This window comes from Gopherus evgoodei, chromosome 19 (assembly GCF_007399415.2).
Source record: "Gopherus evgoodei ecotype Sinaloan lineage chromosome 19, rGopEvg1_v1.p, whole genome shotgun sequence".
NCBI classification, from domain to species: domain Eukaryota; kingdom Metazoa; phylum Chordata; order Testudines; family Testudinidae; genus Gopherus; species Gopherus evgoodei.
In genome coordinates, this window is record NC_044340.1 from 22,363,291 (window position 1) to 22,383,904 (window position 20,614).

The window sequence follows — 20,614 nt, forward strand, 5'->3', positions numbered from 1 at the left end:
AATGCAGTAGCCGTGTACCCCTTTGCTGCATACCGCACAGAGACTTAGAGTCTGGGCCCATCTGATCTCTCTGTATTGCTGCTCTTAAAAAGCTCTCTCTTTGAACAGTTGCCATGTCAACAACTGGAGACAAGATCCTGGACACTGCTCTTTCCAAGGTAAATGACCTCTTCCTCTTTGAATTGAGTGAGGCTATATGTGACTATGTTGGTAATATGCTTCATGTTCCTCCCTCCCTATTTAGATTGGAGAGAAGAGCCTCTTTACCAAGGAGCTGGAAAATGCACTGGAAAGAAATGAGTAAGAGCTCTGAACCTTTCTCTTGCTAACTGCAAGCCATGAAATGGCCCAGGCAGTGCTGCAGATTCTGTCTGCGTCTGAAATCAAGACAAACATTCACAGTCTAGTGGTTTGTTTGTAATTCAAACTTCTTTTAGAACATTTTAGAGAATGAGAGGCTTGTGAAATGTGCTATCCCTGGTCTGTCTCCTTCCCCTGGCTGTTTTAGTTGGGCTTGCATGGCTGAAGGGAAAATGTCATGTCAATTAGTAATGTTTATGTTGGTTGAACCGATGCCCTGCAACCTGTGGTATTTTTAGAGCAACGGTATTATTTGTTACATACACATCACTGGGTGGCCGCATACAGTTTGAATTCAGACATTTCAGTAGATGCCTCAGATTCACAGTTAGCATTAAACAGTCTCCAAAGCCTCCTGCCTGTTAATTGTACTCGCTACCAACGGTGCAGGAGAACTGGAAGCATTAGGGTTAAGCCTCTTCTGAGGTAACTTATTTCTGTGGGAAACCTGGGTTCGGATGTCATTTGTGACTGAGGGAGATGGCTGTTTTTTACCTCATGATCCAGCTAGGGTATGGGTTGCACATGGATCGAGGGACTTGTCTCAATTTGGATTAAAATTAAAGATTCCCCTGTGGGTCCTTGTCATCTAAGGGCCTGATCTGACTCCCACTGAAGTCAGTGGAAAGACTCCCAGTGAGTTCAGGCTCTAAGGATTCAAGCCCCTTTTTTGATGGCCGTGTCAGTGGTATGAAGTGATGCAGGCAGCTTGAGCTCTGGGCTGCTGCCAACTGAAAAGTAGTTATTTAAATCTGACTGGATATCGGATCCAGTGAGCTCTGTGTACTGCAAGGTTGCTGGGTGTCTGTGCAATGTGTGTATGGGTCTTCAGCACCCACACCAGGCTCTTCAAATCACTTGGCAAATATTTATGATGTAGTACCCCTGGGAGATATGCATCATTATGTTACAGATGGAAAAACTTGAGGCACAGAGGGATGAAGTGACCTGTCTACAGTTGCACAGTGAATTAGTAGAACTGAGAATAGAACCCAGGATTCTTGATTTCCAGCCCCTCTTTCTACACTAGAGTCCAGTGTGGAATTTTTATTTCTCAGATCATGTGCAGGCATCTTGGAGGTGCCTCATGGGCTCTTTCACCCACACCATGCTCTGACTTTTCTCTCCTCTGACTTGTAGAGTTGACCTGGTTGTTCACTCCTTGAAGGACCTGCCAACTTCGCTTCCGCCTGGCTTCACCATTGGGGCCATCTGCAAGTAAGTGTGCATTGAGAGGCCTGACTTCTTGTGGAGTTTTAAAATCCCCAAGGGTCCATTTCTTTACTGTTGGCATCTTGTGTGATGAGTTTGGTTGGTCTCAATCTGTTTCCCTTTGTGTAGGTAACTGTACTGCACAGCTTGCCACTGTGCTTGTCATCTTGTTGCCTGTCTCAGGGGAGAGGGAGCCCAAATACCACGGGCTATGAAGACTGAACTCTCCCTCTCTCTTCCTCAAAGAGGGGTTGGGTGGGCTCCAGCTCAGGATTAAGCATGTTAACAGAGGTTGGTGCCTATGGGAAGTTTGCCCTTCCACTGCCTGTGCTGTGCCTGCTCTGTAGATGAGTAGAGAACCGACTGTCTAGAATTGTCAAACCAGCACCTTCACCAGCTCTAGATTAATTAGAAGGAAAAATGGAAGAGGAAAAGAAAGTGCTTCCTGTATTGGAGTAAGGATAAGGAAGTTAGAGGCACTTCCACTAAGGACCATGAGCAGAACTGTTTCCATTGAACCACATCCTACGGAATGATGTCTTGTCTACACTGTATTTCTTTGTAGAAGGGAAAACCCTCATGATGCTGTCGTTTTTCATCCAAAGAACTATGAAGAAACTCTCAACAGCCTTCCTGAAAAGAGGTGAGTGGATGGGAGAGTTGTTGAACAAATGGGGTGGTGAAAAGGGATAGGCTTAGACTTCTCAATACCAAAACTGCCTGCTCTTCACTATTCTTGGTGAACTCCCTGTATTAATACAGTTAACATCCAGACTTTCATCTGTCCCTTGCCCTTTGCACAGATTAAGAGGTGTTTTCAGTGTTGTGGTGTTGTCATCTTTTTTTTTTTAATTTAAGTTAAAATGAACCATTTGTAGGAATTAGCAGTAAAGGAATAAAAACTTAAGAATCCCAGGAACCATAATTATCACTATGGGAAAGAATTTCTGCTGTTGAATAAAGGAGCAGGAGCTGACCTCTCATCTCTCCAGTCATGCCTGAGATCTGACATTTTCTAAATCCTCCACAACCCCCAGAATGAATTCTTACCACTTAATATCTTCAAAGCACTCTGCACACTAAAATCCTCCCCTCTCTCTTGACTGACACAGAGGATGTTCAGCTTTGTTGGATCTTCACTGAGGTCAAGGGACTTAAAGCAGGGTGAACTTGGCTCAGTGTTTTTGTGACCCACACCACAGCCAACTCCGTCTCCTTGGTCTATTGGCTTTTCCTGTTGCATTCACCTACTCCACTCTGATGGTAACACAACTCAGTGGGAACAGACTTTTCTGTCCATGCTTCTTGACTCAGACCAAAGACTAATCTACTCTAGAATTACTACAGCAGTGCAGGTCTATTGGTGTAGCTGCATCGCTGTAGCGCTGCTAGTGCAGATAGTCTCCTGTCGGCATAATTACTCCACCTTCCCAAGCAGCAGTAGCTATGTCAGTAGGACAGTGTCTCCCACTGACATAGCGCTGTCCACATCGCATCGCTTAGTGGGGTGGCTTTTTCACACCCCGAATGACTTAAGTTATACTAGTACAAGCACTAGTGTGTACAAGCCCTGAGATGGGGGGCAAGTTCCAGAAATTACTTATTTTTCAGTCCCTCTCCTTAGAGGTTACTAAGTTCCTTTCTCTTTGGGGATGTCTGTGCAGAAATTACCCAGATGGCAGTGATCTTAATTAAAACACAGAAAATAGAAATAAAACAAAAGAAATTGTTTGCTTCACAGATTTAGATTTACACAGATGTAGATTTACACTTGTCATCTTTTTTATGGGATAAAAAGAAAAGTGAGTAGCATACATCCCTTGAAAGTAGTCCTCTCTGTGGTCAGACTGGCAGCCCCCCTTGCTGTCCAGATGCATACGGTGCTGTCCAGAGAGCTCTCCAGCTGCACTCTCCAGGATCTGTTTATCAGACCTCACCTTGCACACCCAGACATATGTTCCGTGATCCAGGACTGCTATCCCTGCTTTCGAAAGCAGTTTATTGCAGTTATCAAAACAGAAAATAGGGCTTGGGGATTGCTACATTCTGTAGATGGTGGCCCACTGAGGAGTCAGAGATCCTTAACAAGGATTAATGTCTGCTTTGCAAAGGCCTAACAACCTACCACATTGACTGTTTTACAGACTAGGTAGTCTTGTTATATCTAGATTTAGTCAGACCTCATGTTAAATCTCTCCATGTTTCCTTCTGCCAATATGAATGATGGATAGATCCCTAAATGGTCTCTGACTAGTTTAAAAAGGTAGTGTGTGTTTCCCTGAAAGCGCCTAACCTGTCCCCAGCTAAAGGTAGTGAATGAATCTAAATCTGTTTCACAGGGGTTGTTTTTTTTTTTCTTTTTCCCTCTGAAGTGTGATTGGAACCAGTTCACTTCGGCGAGCAGCTCAGCTCAAAAGGCGGTTCCCTCATCTGGAATTCAGGGATATTGTATCCTTTCATGGCAGGGTGCGGGAGTGGTATCTCAATAAATAACAGTTGGCTGTTTCTAGCACTTCGGCGCTACGATTAGAACCCAGGCTTCCTGACTTCCAGTCCTCTGTTCAAACTAACTTCATGCTGTCTTCCTAAACTACTGAGAGAGAGGAGTTTACTCTCCCTGGCTCATTCAATCCCTGTATTTTCTGCTGAGAAAGGACCCAATATTAGTCTAGCTTCTCGGAGGCAGATACACTTCACAGGAGGAACTGGCAAAAGACACACAACTCATTCCAATTCAGTCACTAATGGCTTGGGTGGGATTCAGACCAGCAGTGAAAGGCTCTGTTGTCCCAGTGTCTGTCCCTTTAACTTATTGTTTAATTCTGCATCATTATTAGTCAGCCGCTGACATGTCCAGTGCTACATGAGACACGTCCACAGTCCCAAAGAGCCAGTGTCCAAATGGATTACTTCACAACTCACAGCAAAATTCCATCTGCCACCATCTGAACAAGTTTTCCAGAATAGTTCCTCAACTCAATTATCCAAGTGACTGGAGACAGCTAGGGCCCTACAAGGGCTTGTTGGCATGTTCTGGCAAGTGGTACTATTTTCAGGCTGTTCTTGGAAGTCCACTCTCCTTTGGCTCCTGCCTTGCTCATCCCATTTTGTTACATCATAGTGTAGTGTCAGTGCCTGGTGATGCTTTTGCCCCAAGCTGCAAAACCCTAGGGGAGCACAAATATGCATCAATCTTGGGAAAATCCATTTTACAGCAAAGCTGAGAGAGTCCCAAATGTTCTTGAAAAGCAAGTTAGTGTGACTTCTCTCTCAACTTGGGAGTCCACTGCTCCTCCCCCCCACACACACACCTTCAAACTCCCCCTAATCTGTTGGTGGCTTCTTCAGGTCTGGGGGAAATCTTGGTGGCTTCCTTCTCGTCAAGTGATCAGTACTTACGCAGTATTTCTGCAGTGTACTGCAGCAGTCTTGCTCCAGGAGCAGATGGCAGGCCTGCTTTCCCCAGCCTCACCTCCCTTGAGCTCTCATTCTTACTAAAGGTCCCCCTTTCCTTTCATTCTGTGAGGGAATCTTCCCCTTTCCTCTCTTCCGTAGTGCTTTGCTGCATGTTTGGAACACTCTGTTATACTGCTCAGACAGTAGGTGGCCCAGTGTGTAACATACATTGTATAAGCTAACCCAGCCATACCTGGCAGTGTATTTAAATGATCTTTTTGGAAGACACATCTGTGGTGTCTCTCTCAGGGCAGGTCTACACTGTAGCAGGGATCCACGCTCTGCGATGGATCCACTGGTGGTCGATTTAGCGGGTATAGTAAAGACCTGCCAAATCGACTGCAGATTGCTCTCTAGTCGATCCCTGTGCTCTACCCCCGATGAGAAGAGTAAGGTAAGTAGATAGTGTCAAGTATCACATGTATCCGACTAAGTGGGTATTCACCACGAAAGCTCATGCCTCAAAACATCTGTTAGTCTATAAGGTGCCACAGGACTCTTTGCTGTAAGTAGATGGGAGATTTTCTCCCGTCAACCCCCCATGGTAACTCAACCTAAGGTATGTAAACTCCAGCTATGTTATTGACGTAGCTGGAGTTGTGTAGCGTAGAGAGCGTCAGAGAAGGAAGCTCTGTAGTTGATTATGTTTGATCCAGAAGCCTGACCTGCTTGTATATGAGACTGCATTCCCCATCCCCTGTAGGGAGTAACTGCTGCTGCTGGGTGACAAGAGATAAGGAAGGAAAGGCCCAAGCAGAGAGGAAGGGAGCAGGCTGATTAGCTGCAGGAGTGACAGCCTTTGGTGATTGCAGCAGTAGCAGCCTCTAGTGGCTGAGTTAAGATCTGCAAGCAAAGTGTCCCAATTTGGAGATTGTGCTTCTCACTTAACCCTTTATGTAGAGAGGAAATTTAAACACCCGCTTGAAAAAGCTGGATGAAAAGGAGGACTTCAGTGCCATAATTCTGGCTGCTGCTGGACTGAGAAGGATGGGCTGGGAGAATCGTATTGGTCAGGTAAGGAGAAGCACTGTGGGAAATTCCATTCACTTCCACAGACCCTTAACCCATTCCCTTTTAGAAACCTTAGCTTCCCCATCATGAATGAGCATAACAGCTGCTCTGAATCCATATATATATATTATCTTGAGATTAGGCTGCATTGGAGTGAGGGTTCCCTTCCAAAGATGCATTTCCCTTCCAAAGATGCATTCAGCACAACTCTTTCCATGTGTCAATAATGTTTGCCCATCTGAAAAATTCAGAGCCCTTTATAGTGCCCAAATCCTTCAAGAACAGGCACTTTAGAAACATCTGATGATAATTTTGATAAAACATTATAACCTTCAAGGAAATAAGTACCATCATACCCATTTTATGGATGGGGAAATTGAGGCGCACGGCAGGGGCAAGAGCATCCCCAGAGTTGGGAATAGAACCCAGGAATTGTTACCTCCCAGTTCCTTGTTATAACCATTGTACTGCACTTCCTTTATGGAAACAATTTCAGTCTCATCCTGAATTGCTGCTCTTTGGAGCATTTAACATTGTTTTTTACATAATCTTGGATTTAGCACTGCAACATGTTAACTAATCTTTGCTTTTTCTCCAGATCCTAAACCCTGAAGATTGTCTTTATGCTGTTGGGCAGGTATGCTATGAAAAGCCAGCTGAGTAGCCAGTTGCTGTGTTACAGCCAAACATTTCAACTGTGTTTTCAACTCTCCACCTTTTCTGGCTGCTGTTCTATAGGCATGTTGCATTTGGGAAGTGTACTGCAGTTGTTAGTTAAAGGCTCGCACGTCATCACTGTTACAAGTGATCATTCTACTTCTGAGACGTGGCCTTTCAAGAGCATGGTAATGAAAGTAGGAGTCAGCATCTATATAGAACACGCTGATAAGAATCAGTCTGAAGCTGTGATCCTACAGCTCACTTGTTTAGTAATGTGAAACTTTTTCTTTCTGCTTTCATCTTGTTGCCATGTGTTATAGCAGTGTGATTTGCGTGTGTGTAGGGTGTAGCGCACTACACTGGAATGCCTCTAAGCCATGCAGGTTTAGTGGTTTGGGACTAAGACTGCAGACTAGAGATGCATGAAGACTGAGGATAGTGTTTTCTCTTCCTTCAGGGTGCCTTAGCAGTAGAGGTCCGAGCTAGAGACGAAGAGATACTGGATATGGTATCTGCCTTGCATGATGGGGAAACGGTGCTATGCTGCATTGCCGAGAGAGCCTTTATGAGACACTTGGTAGGTTTGGTACCATCACTTTTCTGTCCACTTCCTTCCTGGGAGAAGTAGTAAATGCTTACGTAGTATTATTAAACACCATGGTATCAGAAACCTGCTAGATTTCGTTACCGCAACCGCTAAATACAGACTACATTCAAGTGTCTGATAACTGATTACGTGTGTACGGATATTCTTCTGTACATGGCTGACTCTGTGTTCTACAGGCTTTTCAAAGGGACATGATGTGGTGGGTCACATAGGAACCTTGATATCAACTTTTACCTGTTTGCTGTGCTTTTTGTTTCAGGAGGGTGGATGTAGCGTTCCTGTAGCAGTCAGTACCATGCTGAAAGACTCCCAGGTGAGCAGAACTTAAATGTATTTTATTTGGGTTCATCACTGAGCATTTTTCCAACATGCACTTTTTCCCTGCCACCAGAAAATAGTTCCAGCAAGCATACTTGGCAGCTGAGGATAGCCTTGCTATCTCCATGCTGAATCCACCAGAACAACATTGTGTAGGGTAGAGTCAAAGAACCAATGCCAACACAAGAGTAGCAATAACACAGCTAAGGGGAAAAAGAAAAATCCGTGTGTCAGGGAAAACATGATAGAACTTTGTGGAGAAGGCTTAGCAATCTTCTAATTTATCCTCTCAATAATTATGACTGGTGATTCTCATCCCCTTTGTAGATAAGTATTTTTCTGGGGCTAGAAAGCCTATTCCTTTAATAAATAACAGATAAAACTTCCCCAAGACTAAATATAAACACTATCCTACAGAAAGGAAGCCTGACTTAAATAGAGGGCGCTGTCATGCAGGAAAAAAGTTACTCACCTACTCATAACTGTTGTTCTTCGAGAGGTGTTGTTCATGTCCATTCCAGTCAGGTGTGTGCATGCACACGGGCATGATAGCTGGAAGATTGTCCCCTGGCAGCAACCGTAGGGTCAGCCTGGGCACCCCCTGGAATCACGCTTTCATGGCGCCCAAGATGGAGCCCTACTGAACCGCCACCCCCTCAGTTCCTTCTTGCCAGCTATTCCGACAGAGAAGGAGGAGTGTGGGTATTGGAACGGACATGAAGAACAACAGTTACAAGACGGTGAGTAACCATTTTTTCTTCTTCGAGTGCTTGTTCATGTCGATTCCAATCAGGTGACTCTCAAGTTCAGGAGGCAGGGTCAGAGTCATCAACTGATTGGAGCCGCATCATCTCTAGCCTGCTGATTAATTGCATAATGCGGGGTGAAAGTGTGGATAGAGGACCGCGTCGCTGCTCTACAGATTTCCTTAGTGGGGACCTGCACCAGGAACACTATTGACTAAGCCTGTGCCCCGGTGGAATGCACAGTGATTGAGGGTGAGGGAACCTCTGTCATATTGTAGCACTCACGAATACAGGATGCTATCCATGGCTAAATGTGTTGTGATGACACAGGCAGCCCTTTCATTGTATCCGCTAGAGCCACAAATAACTGAACTGATTTTCTGGATGGCTTTGTTCTCTTGATGTAAAAGGCTAGCACCCTGCGGACATCCAGAGAGTGGAGTCTCTCTGGTTCCTGCCGTGAAATGTGGATTAGGGTAAAATAATGGGAGAAACATGTCCTGGTTGATGTGAAAGTAATTAAAGGAATCATCTGCAAACACTTGGAAGGTGGTAAGGTGAGAGGGAATAGCCAACATGGATTTGCAAAGAAAAAATCGTGTCAAACCAATCTGATAGCTTTCTTTGATAGGATAACAAGTCTTGTGGATAAGGGAGAAGCGGTGGATGTGGTATACCTAGACTTTAGTAAGGCACTTGATACGGTCTCGCATGATATCCTTATCGATAAACTAGGCAAATACAATTTAGATGGGGCTATTGTAAGGTGGGTGCATAACTGGCTGGATAACCGTACTCAGAGAGTAGTTATTAACGGCTCCCAATCCTGCTGGAAAGGTATAACAAGTGGGGTTCCGCAGGGGTCTGTTTTGGGACTGCGTCTGTTCAATATCTTCATCAACGACTTGGATGTTGGCATAGAAAGTACACTTATTAAGTTTGCAGACGATACCAAACTGGGAGGGATTGCAACTGCTTTGGAGGACAGGGTCAAAATGATCTGGACAAATTAGAGAAATGGTCTGAGGTCAACCGGATGAAGTTCAATAAAGACAAATGCAAAGTGCTCCACTTAGGAAGGAATAATCACTTTCACACATACAGAATGGGAAGAGACTGTCTAGAAAGGAGTATTGCAGAAAGAGATCTAGGGGTCATGTTGGACCACCAGCTAAATATGAGTCAACAGTGTGATAACTGTTGCAAAAAAAGCAAACGTGATTCTGGGATGCATTAATAGGTATGTTGTAAACGAGACACGAGAAGTCATTCTTCCGCTCTACTCTGCGCTGGTTAGGCCTCAACTGGAGTATTGTGTCCAGTTCTGGGCACCGCATTTCAAGAAAGATGTGGAGAAATTGGAGAGGGTCCAGAGAAGAGCAACAAGAATGATTAAAGGTCTTGAGAACATGACCTATGAAGGAAGGCTGAAAGAATTGGGTTTATTTAGTTTGGAAAAGAGTAGACTGAGAGGGGACATGATAGCAGTTGTCAGGTATCTAAAAGGGTGTCATCAGGAGGAGGGAGAAAACTTGTTCACCTTAGCCGCTAAGGATAGAACAAGAAGCAATGGGCTTAAACTGCAGCAAGGGAGATTTAGGTTGGACATTAGGAAAAAGTTCCTAATTGTCAGGGTAGTTAAACACTGGAATAAATTGCCTAGGGAGGTTGTAGAATCTCCATCTCTGGAGATATTTAAGAGTAGGTTAGATAAATGTCTATCAGGGATGGTCTAGACAGTATTTGGTCCTGCCATGAGGGCAGGGGACTGGACTCGATGACCTCTCGAGGTCCCTTCCAGTCCTAGAGTCTATGAATCTATGAAACTGTGAAACAGTCTTCTGGAGGAAAGCAGGAAGAGGTCTGAGCTGCACCGTGTCCTTATAGTACACTGTATAAGGGGGTGCTGAGGTTAGGGTCCTGAGTTCACATACCCTCTTGGGTGAGGTGAATGCCACCTTGTAAGAGAGAGAGAGAGAGAAGGGAGCACGTTGCCAAGGGCTGAAAGGGTGTTCCCATTAGCCTAGAAAGGACCAGGTTGAGGTCCCAGGTAGGGTCAGGCTGTCGGACGTGAGGATATCGCCTGTCAAGCCTTTTTAAAAACCGGCTGACAGTAGGGTTAGCAAACAAAGAGTGGTGGTCCTTGCCTGGGTGAAAGATGTACCCTTAATTGATGACAACAAAAGCGCTTGCTGCTTCAGATAGAGGAGGTTGTCCAGAATAAATGGCATGGGGGCCAGCATTGGGGACAAATGGTGTTGTGCCGACCATCCTGAAAATCTCTTGACAAGGTATGTGGCTCTCATAGAGGGTTTTCTATTGCCAAGGAGGACTTGTCTAACCTGGTCTGAACAGGAAAGCTCCATTGGCTTCAAGCATGGACCTTCCACACCATGAGGTGAAGCAAGTTGAGGCTCGGATGTTGAAGATCGCCATGATCTTGTGTCAGAAGGTCTGAGAAGAGCAGCAGGATGATCGGGGCTTCCGCAGACATGGCTAGGGGAGATGTGTACTAGCGCTGGTGGGGCCATGCTGGTGCTATCAATATAACCTGAGCTTGTTTCCTCCGGATCTTGAGGAGCACCTTGTGAACCAGCAGTATGGGCAGAAAGGCGTATAGGAGCCAACCTCCATAGTGGAAAAAGAACGCATCCGCTCTGGAGCCCAGGCTGTGGTTCTGGAAGGAGCAGAACTGCTGGCACTTCCTGTTGTCATGTGGCGAATAGGTCTGTCATAAACAGATAGCTAAGGGTTAATGTCTTTTCCACCTGGAAAGGAGTAACCTGAAACACCTGACCAGAGGACCAATCAGGAAACAAGACTTTTTCAAATCTGGGTGGAGGGAAGTTTGTGTCTTGAGTCATTTGTTCTGGTCTTCTGCCTGTACTCTCTCTCGGCTATGAGAGGATTTTTCTGCCTCCTGCTTTTCTAATCTTCTGTTTCCAAGTTGTAAGTACAAAGATAGGAAGACCATAGGTTTGTTTTTTTGTATTTACATGTGTGTAGTTGCTGGAATGTGTTAAATTGTATTCTTTGTGGATAAGGCTGTTTGTTCATATTTCTTTTAAGCAATTGACCCTGTATTTGTCACTTTAATACAGAGAGACCATTTTTATGTATTTTTTCTTTCTTTTTATATAAAGCTTTCTTTTAAGACCTGTTGGAGTTTTTCTTTAGTGGGGAACTCCAGGGAATTGAGTCTGTAGCTCACCAGGGAATTGGTGGGAGGAAGAAGTCAGGGGGAAATCTGTGTGTGTTAGATTTACTAGCCTGACTTTGCATACCCTCTGGGTGAAGAGGGAAGTACTTGTGTTTCCAGGACTGGAAACAGGGAGGGTGGCGTCCCTCTGTTTAGACTCACGGAACTTGCTTCTGTGTCTCTCTCCAGAAACCCAGGGAGGGAACACCTGGAAGGGAGAAGGGAAGGGAAATGGTTTATTCCCCTTTGTTGTGAGACTCAAGGAATTTGGGTCTTGGGGTCCCCAGGGAAGGGTTTTGGGGGGGCCAGAGTGCCCCAAAACACTAATTTTTTGGGTGGTGGCAGCTTTACCAGGTCCAAGCTGGTAACTAAGCTTGGAGGTTTTCATGCTAACCCCCATATTTTGGATGCTAGGGTCCAAATCTGGGAATAGGTTATGACAAGGTTTATCTGGGGAAAGCCCCACCTCTGGGAGATTTGAAATAATGATGTCTGGGTGAAGGCACCACTCGTGGCCATGAAACGACCTGCTGAGGTGGTCCACCAGCTCGTTCTGTACCACGGGGAGGTACAATGCTTGCAGGTGTATCGAATGTTCTACACAAGTCCCACAGCATGAGGGCTTCCTGGCACAGGGGAGAAAAGCATGCGCCCCGTCAAGGTTTTTTCCCCACTTTGAACTTTAGAGTTCAAGAAGTGGGGACTTGCATGATCACTTTTAAGCTTAATTAGTAGCTTAAATTTGGTATGCTGCCACCAGCCAGAAGTTAGCATCTGGCATGCTTTCTGTTCCCCCAAAACCTTCCCTGGGGAACCCAAGACCCAAACCCCTTGGGTCTTAAAACAAGGAGAAATTAACCACCCCCCTCCTTTTCCCCCCCCAGACTCCCCCCTCCCTGGGTTGCCTTGAGAGGCTTGCACAGATCCAAACTCCTTGGATCTTAAAACAAAGAGGAATTAACCACCACCCCCTCCTTTCCTCCCACCTATCCTTGGTGAGTTCAAACTCAGTCCCTTGGATTTTAAAACAAGAAAAAATCAATCAGGTTATTAAAAAAAGCTTTTAATTAAAGAGAAGGTAAAAATTCTCTCTGTAAAATCAGGATGGAAAATGCTTTACAGGGTACTTAGATTCATATATACGAGAGGGGACCCCCCCATCCTCAGCCTTAGATTCAAAGTTACAGCAAACAGAGGTAAAAATCCTTGCAGCAAAAAGACACATTTGCAAGTTAAGAAAACAAACATAAGACTAATCCGCCTTGCCTGGCTATTACTTACAATTTTGAAACATGAAAGACTGATTCAGAAAGATTGGGAAAGCCTGGTTGTACATCTGGTCCCTCTTAGCCCCAAGAGCGAACAACGCAAAAAGCACAAACAAAGAATTCCCTCCACCAAGATTTGAAAGTATCTTGTCCCCCTATTGGTCCTCTGGTCAGGTGTCAGCCAGGTTCACTGAGCTTTTTGACCCTTTACAGGTAAGAGACATTAACCCTTAACCGTCTGTTTATGACAACTCCCTTGTGCTGATATAGAACATTGTGGTGGTGGTGTCCGTCATGATTGATACATATTGTCCCAATAAGTGTGCCTGGGAGGCCTGCCATGCCATGCGCACCACTCTCAGCTCTCTGAAATTGATGTAGCATGCCAGATCCATCTGAGAACCAAAGACCTTGAGTCCTGTGGTTTCCTAGATGTGCTCCCCAGCCCATGTCTTATGCATCCATCACTAGTGACAGAGACAGCTGTGGAGTGAGTGACAAAGGGGACTCCTGAGCATATCTCCTGAGGGTCGAGCCACCACAGGAGGGAGTCAAGAACCGGGCGAGGCAGGATCACAATCCTGTCCAAGCTGTCCCGGGCTGGGTGATACACTGAGGCCAGCCATGTCTGAAGAGGTCGAAGCCTGAGTCTGGCGTACTGCACCACTGAGGTACAAGTTGGTATGTGACCCAGAATCTTCAGGCAGTTTCTTGCTGTGGTTGTGGAAACCTTTCTGAGCCCTCAAATGATATTGGTCAGGGCCTAAAACCTCGCTTGCGGCAGGTATGCCCTGGCCTGGGTCGAGTCCAATACAGCACCTATAAACTCTGTCTTCTGGACAGAGGACAGAGTAGACTTTGATTCATTTAAAAGGAGACCAAGGTTGACGAAGGTGGCTCTGATAAACCTGACTTGAACCTCCACTTGGGTCTTAGAGCGGCCCTTCATCAGCCAGTAGTCAAGGTAAAGAAACAGCTGAAACTGGTGCTTACGTAAAAACGCAGTGATGACTACCATGCACTTGGTGAAAACCCAAGGTGCTGCTGCCAGGCAGAATGGGAGGACTGTAAACTGGTAGTGGGTGGCGTTCACCATGAACCTGAGGTTCTTCCTGTGGGGCTGAGTGATTGCGATATGAAAGTACACGTCCTTCAAGTCGAGGGCGGCATACCAGTGAGGGAATGCTGGAAGCCAGAGAGACCATACGGAAAAGACGGTTACTCACCTTTGTAACTGTTGTTCTTCGAGATGTGTTGCTCATATCCATTCCAGTTAGGTGTACGCGCCGCGCGTGCACATTCGTCGGAAAACTTTTACCCTAGCAACTCAGTGGGCCGGCAGGTCGCCCCCTAGAGTGGCGCCACCATGGTGCTCGATATATACCTCTGCCGGCCCACCTGCTCCTCAGTTCCTTCTTGCCGGCTACTCCGACAGTGGGGAAGGAGGGCGGGTGTGGAATGGATATGAGCAACACATCTCGAAGAACAACAGTTACAAAGGTGAGTAACTGTCTTTTCTTCTTCGAGTGATTGCTCGTATCCATTCCAGTTAGGTGAATCCCAAGCCTTACAAAGGCGGTGGGGTCGGAGTGAAATGTGGCAGAATGAAAACTGCTGAGTCAGAGGCTACAGCGCCTCTCGACTGTTGAACCAGGGCATACTGCGAAGCAAAGGTATGGACCGAGGACCAATGGAGCTTCGCGACAGATCTCGTGGGTAGGTACACGAGCCAGCAAGGCGGCAAATGAAGCCTGAGCCCTGGTAGAATGCATGGTGATGTGGCTTGGTGAAATATGAGCCAAATCATAACACGTGGGGATGTCCGCCATCACCCAAGATGAGATCCTCTGAGAGGAAAACAAGCAAGCCCTTCCTTTGGCCTGCTACCGCGACAGAGCCGGGGCTCCTTAGGGAAAGGTTCTGTCAGCACAATATAAATGCGAGCACTCCACAGATGTCCAAGGAGTGCAATGGTTGTGCCCATTGCGTTGAGCTGTGGGTAACATGAGAGGCCGAAACCCCTTAGGAAGGAAAGCCGGGTGCGGTCATAACTGCACCTTGTCTTTGTGAAACCTAGTGTACGGCGGAACCACCGTAAGAGCTCTGAGCTCGGAGACCCGTCTGGCCGATGTAACAGCTACGAGGAAAATTGTCGTGCAAGACAGGTATAGCAGAGGGCCAGTCGTGAACGGCTCGACTGGGGGAGACATAAGTCTGGTTAAAACTAGGTTGAGGTCCCAGGATGGGGCTGGGCGGTGCACCCGAGGGTGCAAGCGCTCCAAGCCCTTGAGGGACCTCGAACCCATAGAGCGTGAGAACACGGAACGGCCACCTTAGCCTGCTGGAAGGTAGAGATGGCTGCTAAGTGTATCCTCAGCAATGATACCGTCAGGCCCTGCCGCTGAAGGTCAGAGGCAGGCCGAATAGAGGGGATCGAGACCTCAGCAGGAGCAAGATCGAGCGTATTGCAGCTGTAGAAGAAACACTTCCACCTGGCCGGGTCCGTTGACCAGGTGGAAGGCTGCCTGTCACCCCGACTCAGGTATGCAGGAGCCACACCGTGAGGTGAACAGGTTGCAGGTCCGAGTGACAAAGCCTGTTGTTGCCCTGAGTGATGAGGTCTGTTACTGACAGGCCGAGCAACGTGGTATATCAGTGCTGCCTGGGCCACTCTGGAGCGATCATGATGATGCACGCTCTGCCCCTGCGGAGTTTGAGCGGGACCTAGCGAACCAGTGGGAACAGTGGGAAGGCATAATGCAATTGGCCTTTCCACGGCATCAGGAATGCGTCCAAGATCGATCCCGAGGAGAGACCTCGGAAGGGGCAGAACATCTGGCATTTCCTGCTCTTGCAGTGAGCGAACAGGTCTGTGTGAGGAAACATCTCAATTTCTGGAGAGCAGAACGCCTCACATGGGGCAGAGTGATCACTCGTAAGACCGGAAAGACCTGCTGAGTCAAAGCGTTAAGACGTTCCGAACGCCTGGGAGAAAGGACGTCGCCAGCTCCATCGAATGGGCCATGCAAAAGACCCGGAAATGGATGGCCTCCTGACAAAAAAAAGGGGGGGGGAGACTATGTCCCTCCCCGGATACTCATGAAGCACATGGCCGTTGTGTTGGCTGTAAACACCGAGATACAACGGCCTCACAGTTGCCGCTGGAACGCCTGGCACGCCAGGCGGACTACTCTCCTTTTTGGGGCATTGATGTGGAATGCCAGCTCCCGAGAAGACTAAAGGCCTTAAGCTCGGGGGTGACCATGAGCACTCGAGCAGAGAGATGACGCGTCCGTCGTCCGGGGCAGTGAGGGCTGGGGCGGATGAAACCGCATCCCTGTCCACATCAGGGAGGGAGTTAGCCACCACTCTAGGGAGCCTAAGGTGTTCGAGGGAACGGTGACCACCATGACCATTGGCTCCCTGTCCGGGCGGTACGCCGAGGTGGGCCGGACTTGGAGAGGACGGAGGCGGAGCTTGGCATGTTTGGTTACAAACTTGCGGGCAACCATGGACCCAGGAGACTGAGACAAGAACAAGCCGAGGTCGTTGGGAAAGCCCTTCGACCTCAGATGATTGTTGCCATCGCCTAAAACCGCAGTTGTGATAAGCAGGCTCCAGCTAGGTAGGAGACCAGGATAGCCCCTAGGAAGTCCAACCTCTGCGTGGGAACCAGAGTGGATTGCTCTATAGGAATCATCAGGTCTTGGCCTGTGAATAAGACCGTGACAATGCCCATGCGCTGAGCGGTTTGTGTCTCAGAGTCTCCTCGGATAAGCGAATCGACCTGATACGGAAAAACGCATATCCGACATCATCGATGGTAGGCGGCGACTATGGCCGTAAGCCAGGAGATTGACAGTTGGCTATGAAGCGGAGGTACCTCCTGTGCGGAGGGAAAATGGTGTTACGAAAGTACGCGTCCCTCATATCCAGGGCGGCATAGTAGCCCCCAGGAGGTAAGGATGGAATAATGGTTCCCAGGGATACCATGCAGAACTTCAACCTTATTCTAAACCGGTTGAGTCCGTGCAGGACCAGGAAGGTCTGAGACCTGCGCCCGAGTGGGGGACTAGGGCATAACGGGAATAAAACCCCTTGCCCCTTTCGTCCGCTGAAGGGGGACAGGGCTGGAGCAAATTAAAGGTGGTACACTGTCCCCAGGCGCACCTTGGAAGGTTCGTCTTCGGTCCCAGTGGTAATTACGAGGGACCTTGACCTTGGCTCTTTAGGGGGCCTGACGTTCGTCTGCGACCACCTTGGCCTTGCCGTTTGCCAAAGTTCTGCCTCTGGCTAGGCACAGAGTATGGCGGCTGGGGCCAGAAAGGCCTGCGTTTGGTCGCCGGCGTATGCATGCTGAGAGAACGCATTAGGAGCCCATTGACCATCAGGCTTCGCAGCCTGGGGCTGTCCCTGCCATGACGAGGCCTTTACCAACAAAGGGTAAATCCTGAATGGCAAACTGCAGCTCCGGCCGGAGGTTTGAAACCTGAAGCCATGCACCTCATGGCGGCGCCCAAGGCCAGAGTCCTGGCCGCAGAGTCTGCTGCGTCCAACGAGGCCTGGAGGGACGCTCCGGGAACCTTCTTTCCCCCGTCCTCCAAGACGGCAGCGGACTCCTGGCGGGAGGTTTGAGGGAGAAACTCCTTCACCCCGGTGCTATAATTATTGCAGCTAAGCAAGGCTTGTTGCTTTGCCACCCAGAACTGCAGGGCCTCTGCAGAGTATCCTGGCGGCCAAGCAGGTCCATTCGCCAAGCCTCTTTCGGCTTCGGGGCGGGCACCCGCTGGCCATCATATCAGAATCATGGTCCTGAGCATAGAATCTGCGCATATGGAATGACACAGATGCGTGTCCGGACTGCCATGGAGGTACTAAAGAAGGCACAGGCAGAGTCTCTGACTCATTCGGACCTTGCCCAACTCGGCACCGGGGACCGGCACCGGGAGGCGTACCGGTACCTGGAACGAGATCCAGACCCGCAACCAGAACGGTGCCGGGAGGTCAACCGAGATCTCGAGGCTCGGGGAGAGACTACAGGAGTCAAGGTACCCGCCGCGGTGCCGGGAGTCGGAACGGTGCCGACAGCGGGTCGGCGAACGGGATACCGAGCGGTGCAGCGAGTGCGACCAGTACCGATGAGGAAAACAGCATCGGGACTGCCGATGGCGCCGGGCGTGTCGACAGAACCTGGAGTGCCTGCGGGACCGGGATCATGAACGGTGCCGCTCTGCTGTGCTGACAGAGGACGGTCACCTGAAGAGACTGTATCAGGCAGCATCGACTCTGTCATGGCAATGAAATCCCTCGCCGTTGGTAACGTCTCCGGCGTGGAGGGAACAGCAGGCTCACCCACAGTGCATAGTGGGGAGCTGTCAGGCATCGGATTCGACAGCCCTTGTGGGACCGGGATTGACGGTACCGAGGTCGTCAGAGCTTCGGTAGGTGTCGGTGCCGGGCGATCCGAGTTAGATAAGCTGGCTGGCTGCGGTGCCGTCGGCACGGAAGCAGCATAAGCAATAAGCTCAACCACGGCGCGTGCCGGGGAGCCGTCAGGCACCGGATTCGATAGCCCTTGTGGGACCGGAATCGACGGTGCCAACGGTGTCGGTGCCTCAGAGGCGTCGGTGCCAGGCAATCCGACTGAGACTAGCCCTCTGGCTGCGGTGCCGTTGGCACGGAAGCAGCAGGAGCAGTAGCTCAACCACGGCGCGTGCCGGGGAGCCCTCAGGCACCGGATCCTAACGGCCCTTGTGGGACCGGGATCGACGGTGCCGACGTCATCGGTGCCGCAGCAGGCGTCGGTTCCGGGCGATCCGACTTAGAGGAGCTCTCTGGCTGCAGTGCCGCTGGCACAGAAGCAGCAGGAGCGGGAGCTCAACCACGGCGCGTGCCGGGGAGCCGTCAGGCACCGGATTCTATGGCCCTCGTGGGACCGGGATCGACGGTGCCGACGTCGTCGGTGCCGGGCGATCCGTCTTAGATGAGCTCTCTGGCTGCGGTGCCGTTGGCACGGAAGCAGCAGGAGCAGTAAGCTCTACCACGGCGCGTGCCGGGGAGCTGCCAGGCACCGGATTCCGTGGCCCTGGGGGACTGGAAACGACGGTGCCGATGTCATCGGTGCCTCTGCAGGTGTCGGTGCCGGGTAATCCCACTTAGACGAGCTCCCTGGCTGCGATGCAGGTGGCACGGAAGCAGCAGGAGCAGGGGTCTCGACCACGGCGCGTGCCGGGGAGCCATCAGGCACCAGCAGGAATCGTAGGCTCTCTCAACCTCGGAAAAAGAGAGCGGTGCCGAGCCGATATCGGTGCCGGCGGCGGCCGGTGCCGAAAGGCCTTGGTAGTATCGGCGGGGTCCGGTGCCGAGGAGGCGCTTCTGCCCGCCACTTGATCATCGCTCGGCGCCCCAGGTGGAGGGGTAAGTGAAAGTCCCACACTGTTTTGTTCTCGGCTTAAAAGCCTTGCAAATGGGGCACTTAGCTGTCAAGCGTGATTCCCTGAGGCACTTGAAACAGGAGTCGTGTGGATCTCCCTTCGGCCGCGGCTTCTGGCAGGCCGAGCCCATTCTAAAACCCGGTGAGCCCCGCATGGGCTCCGGGACCGGGTTCATGGCAGGGGCTACTTCCTGAACCCCGCTAACTAAACTAACCATGTTAGCAAAGAAAAAACGTATAACTATACAAATATATAAATAAAAGGGTAATAACTGCGTAACTATATACGAGAAATACGAGTAGCTAGGGAAGTGGAGGTCAGCTAAGCCACGCTCCACTGTTCCAACGACCGACACGGGCGGTAAGAAGGAACTGAGGAGCGGGTGGACCGGCAGAGGTATATATCGAGCGCCATGGTGGCGCCACTCTAGGGGGCGACCTGCCGGCCCACTGAGTTGCTAGGGTAAAAGTTTTCCGACGAATGTGCACGCACGGCGCGTACACCTAACTGGAATGGATATGAGCAATCACTCCAAGAAGAACTTTATTTTTTTTTGTAAACTTGGAGTTCCCACAGGTCCAGGATGGGCCTGAGGCAGCCTTTGGCTTTTGGTATTAGGAAATACCAGGATTAAATACCCTCACCCCTGTGCTCCTAAGGAACCTCCTCCACTGCCCCTAAAGATAGGAGCAACTGCACCTCTTGGATAAGGAGTTGCAATTGAGAAGGGTCCCTGAAGAGGGACAGGGAAGGGGGCGGGTGGAAGGGCAGGAGGGCACAGAGTTGGATGGAGTAGCCCCTCTCTACCGTGCAGAGCACCCATCAGTCCAAGGTAATAAGGGGCCATGCACCACAGAAAGGGGATAGTCGAGACGAGAAGGTAAGGTGGGATGGATCCATTTCCAGGTGTAGTACACCCTCCTTGACTGCCTACAAAAATCAGGCTTCGGTTGTCCAGAGCTCTGGCCAGCAGGTTGATGCTGCCTTCTCCTGCTGCTTCTGTTCCGCCTTCCGGATCCAACATAGTGGTTCTCCTGACGAGACCTCTGAGTGGGCTGCAGCCAGAAGTGTTTCTGCGGAGTGGAAGGCGTGTAGAGGCCCAGGTACCGGAAGGTGGGTCTAGAGTCGTTCAGGCTGTTTAGCCTTTTGTCTGTCGTTTTTTTAAGACAGAATCTCATCCTCAAAAGGCAGGTCCTGTATGGTCTGTTGGACCTCAAAGGGGAGACCTGGAGCCACGAGCCCCTTCTCATGGCTACACCCGTGGCCATGACTCTAGTGGGAGTGTCTGCTCCATCAAATGCTGCGTGCAGGGATGCCCTGGAGATGAATCTCCCCTCCTTGAC

General features: G+C 49.4%; 1 protein-coding gene across 4 annotated transcripts in view; it reads left to right on the forward strand.

Moving 5' to 3' along the window:
• Positions 1 to 20,614, forward strand: part of LOC115637131 (porphobilinogen deaminase-like) — a 46,437-nt gene that overhangs the window by 16,608 nt on the left and 9,215 nt on the right. For 3 of the 4 annotated variants that reach the window (XM_030538060.1, XM_030538059.1, XM_030538062.1), the window contains 9 exons: positions 109 to 158; positions 245 to 300; positions 1,501 to 1,578; positions 2,138 to 2,215; positions 3,945 to 4,020; positions 5,929 to 6,042; positions 6,638 to 6,676; positions 7,157 to 7,276; positions 7,566 to 7,619. In XM_030538060.1, coding sequence (XP_030393920.1) covers positions 109 to 158; positions 245 to 300; positions 1,501 to 1,578; positions 2,138 to 2,215; positions 3,945 to 4,020; positions 5,929 to 6,042; positions 6,638 to 6,676; positions 7,157 to 7,276; positions 7,566 to 7,619 — 665 coding nt within the window. Of the gene's footprint in view, positions 1 to 108; positions 159 to 244; positions 301 to 1,500; positions 1,579 to 2,137; positions 2,216 to 3,944; positions 4,021 to 5,928; positions 6,043 to 6,637; positions 6,677 to 7,156; positions 7,277 to 7,565; positions 7,620 to 10,697; positions 11,104 to 20,614 lie in introns of those variants that run through there. The other variant, XM_030538061.1, reaches the window with a different exon arrangement.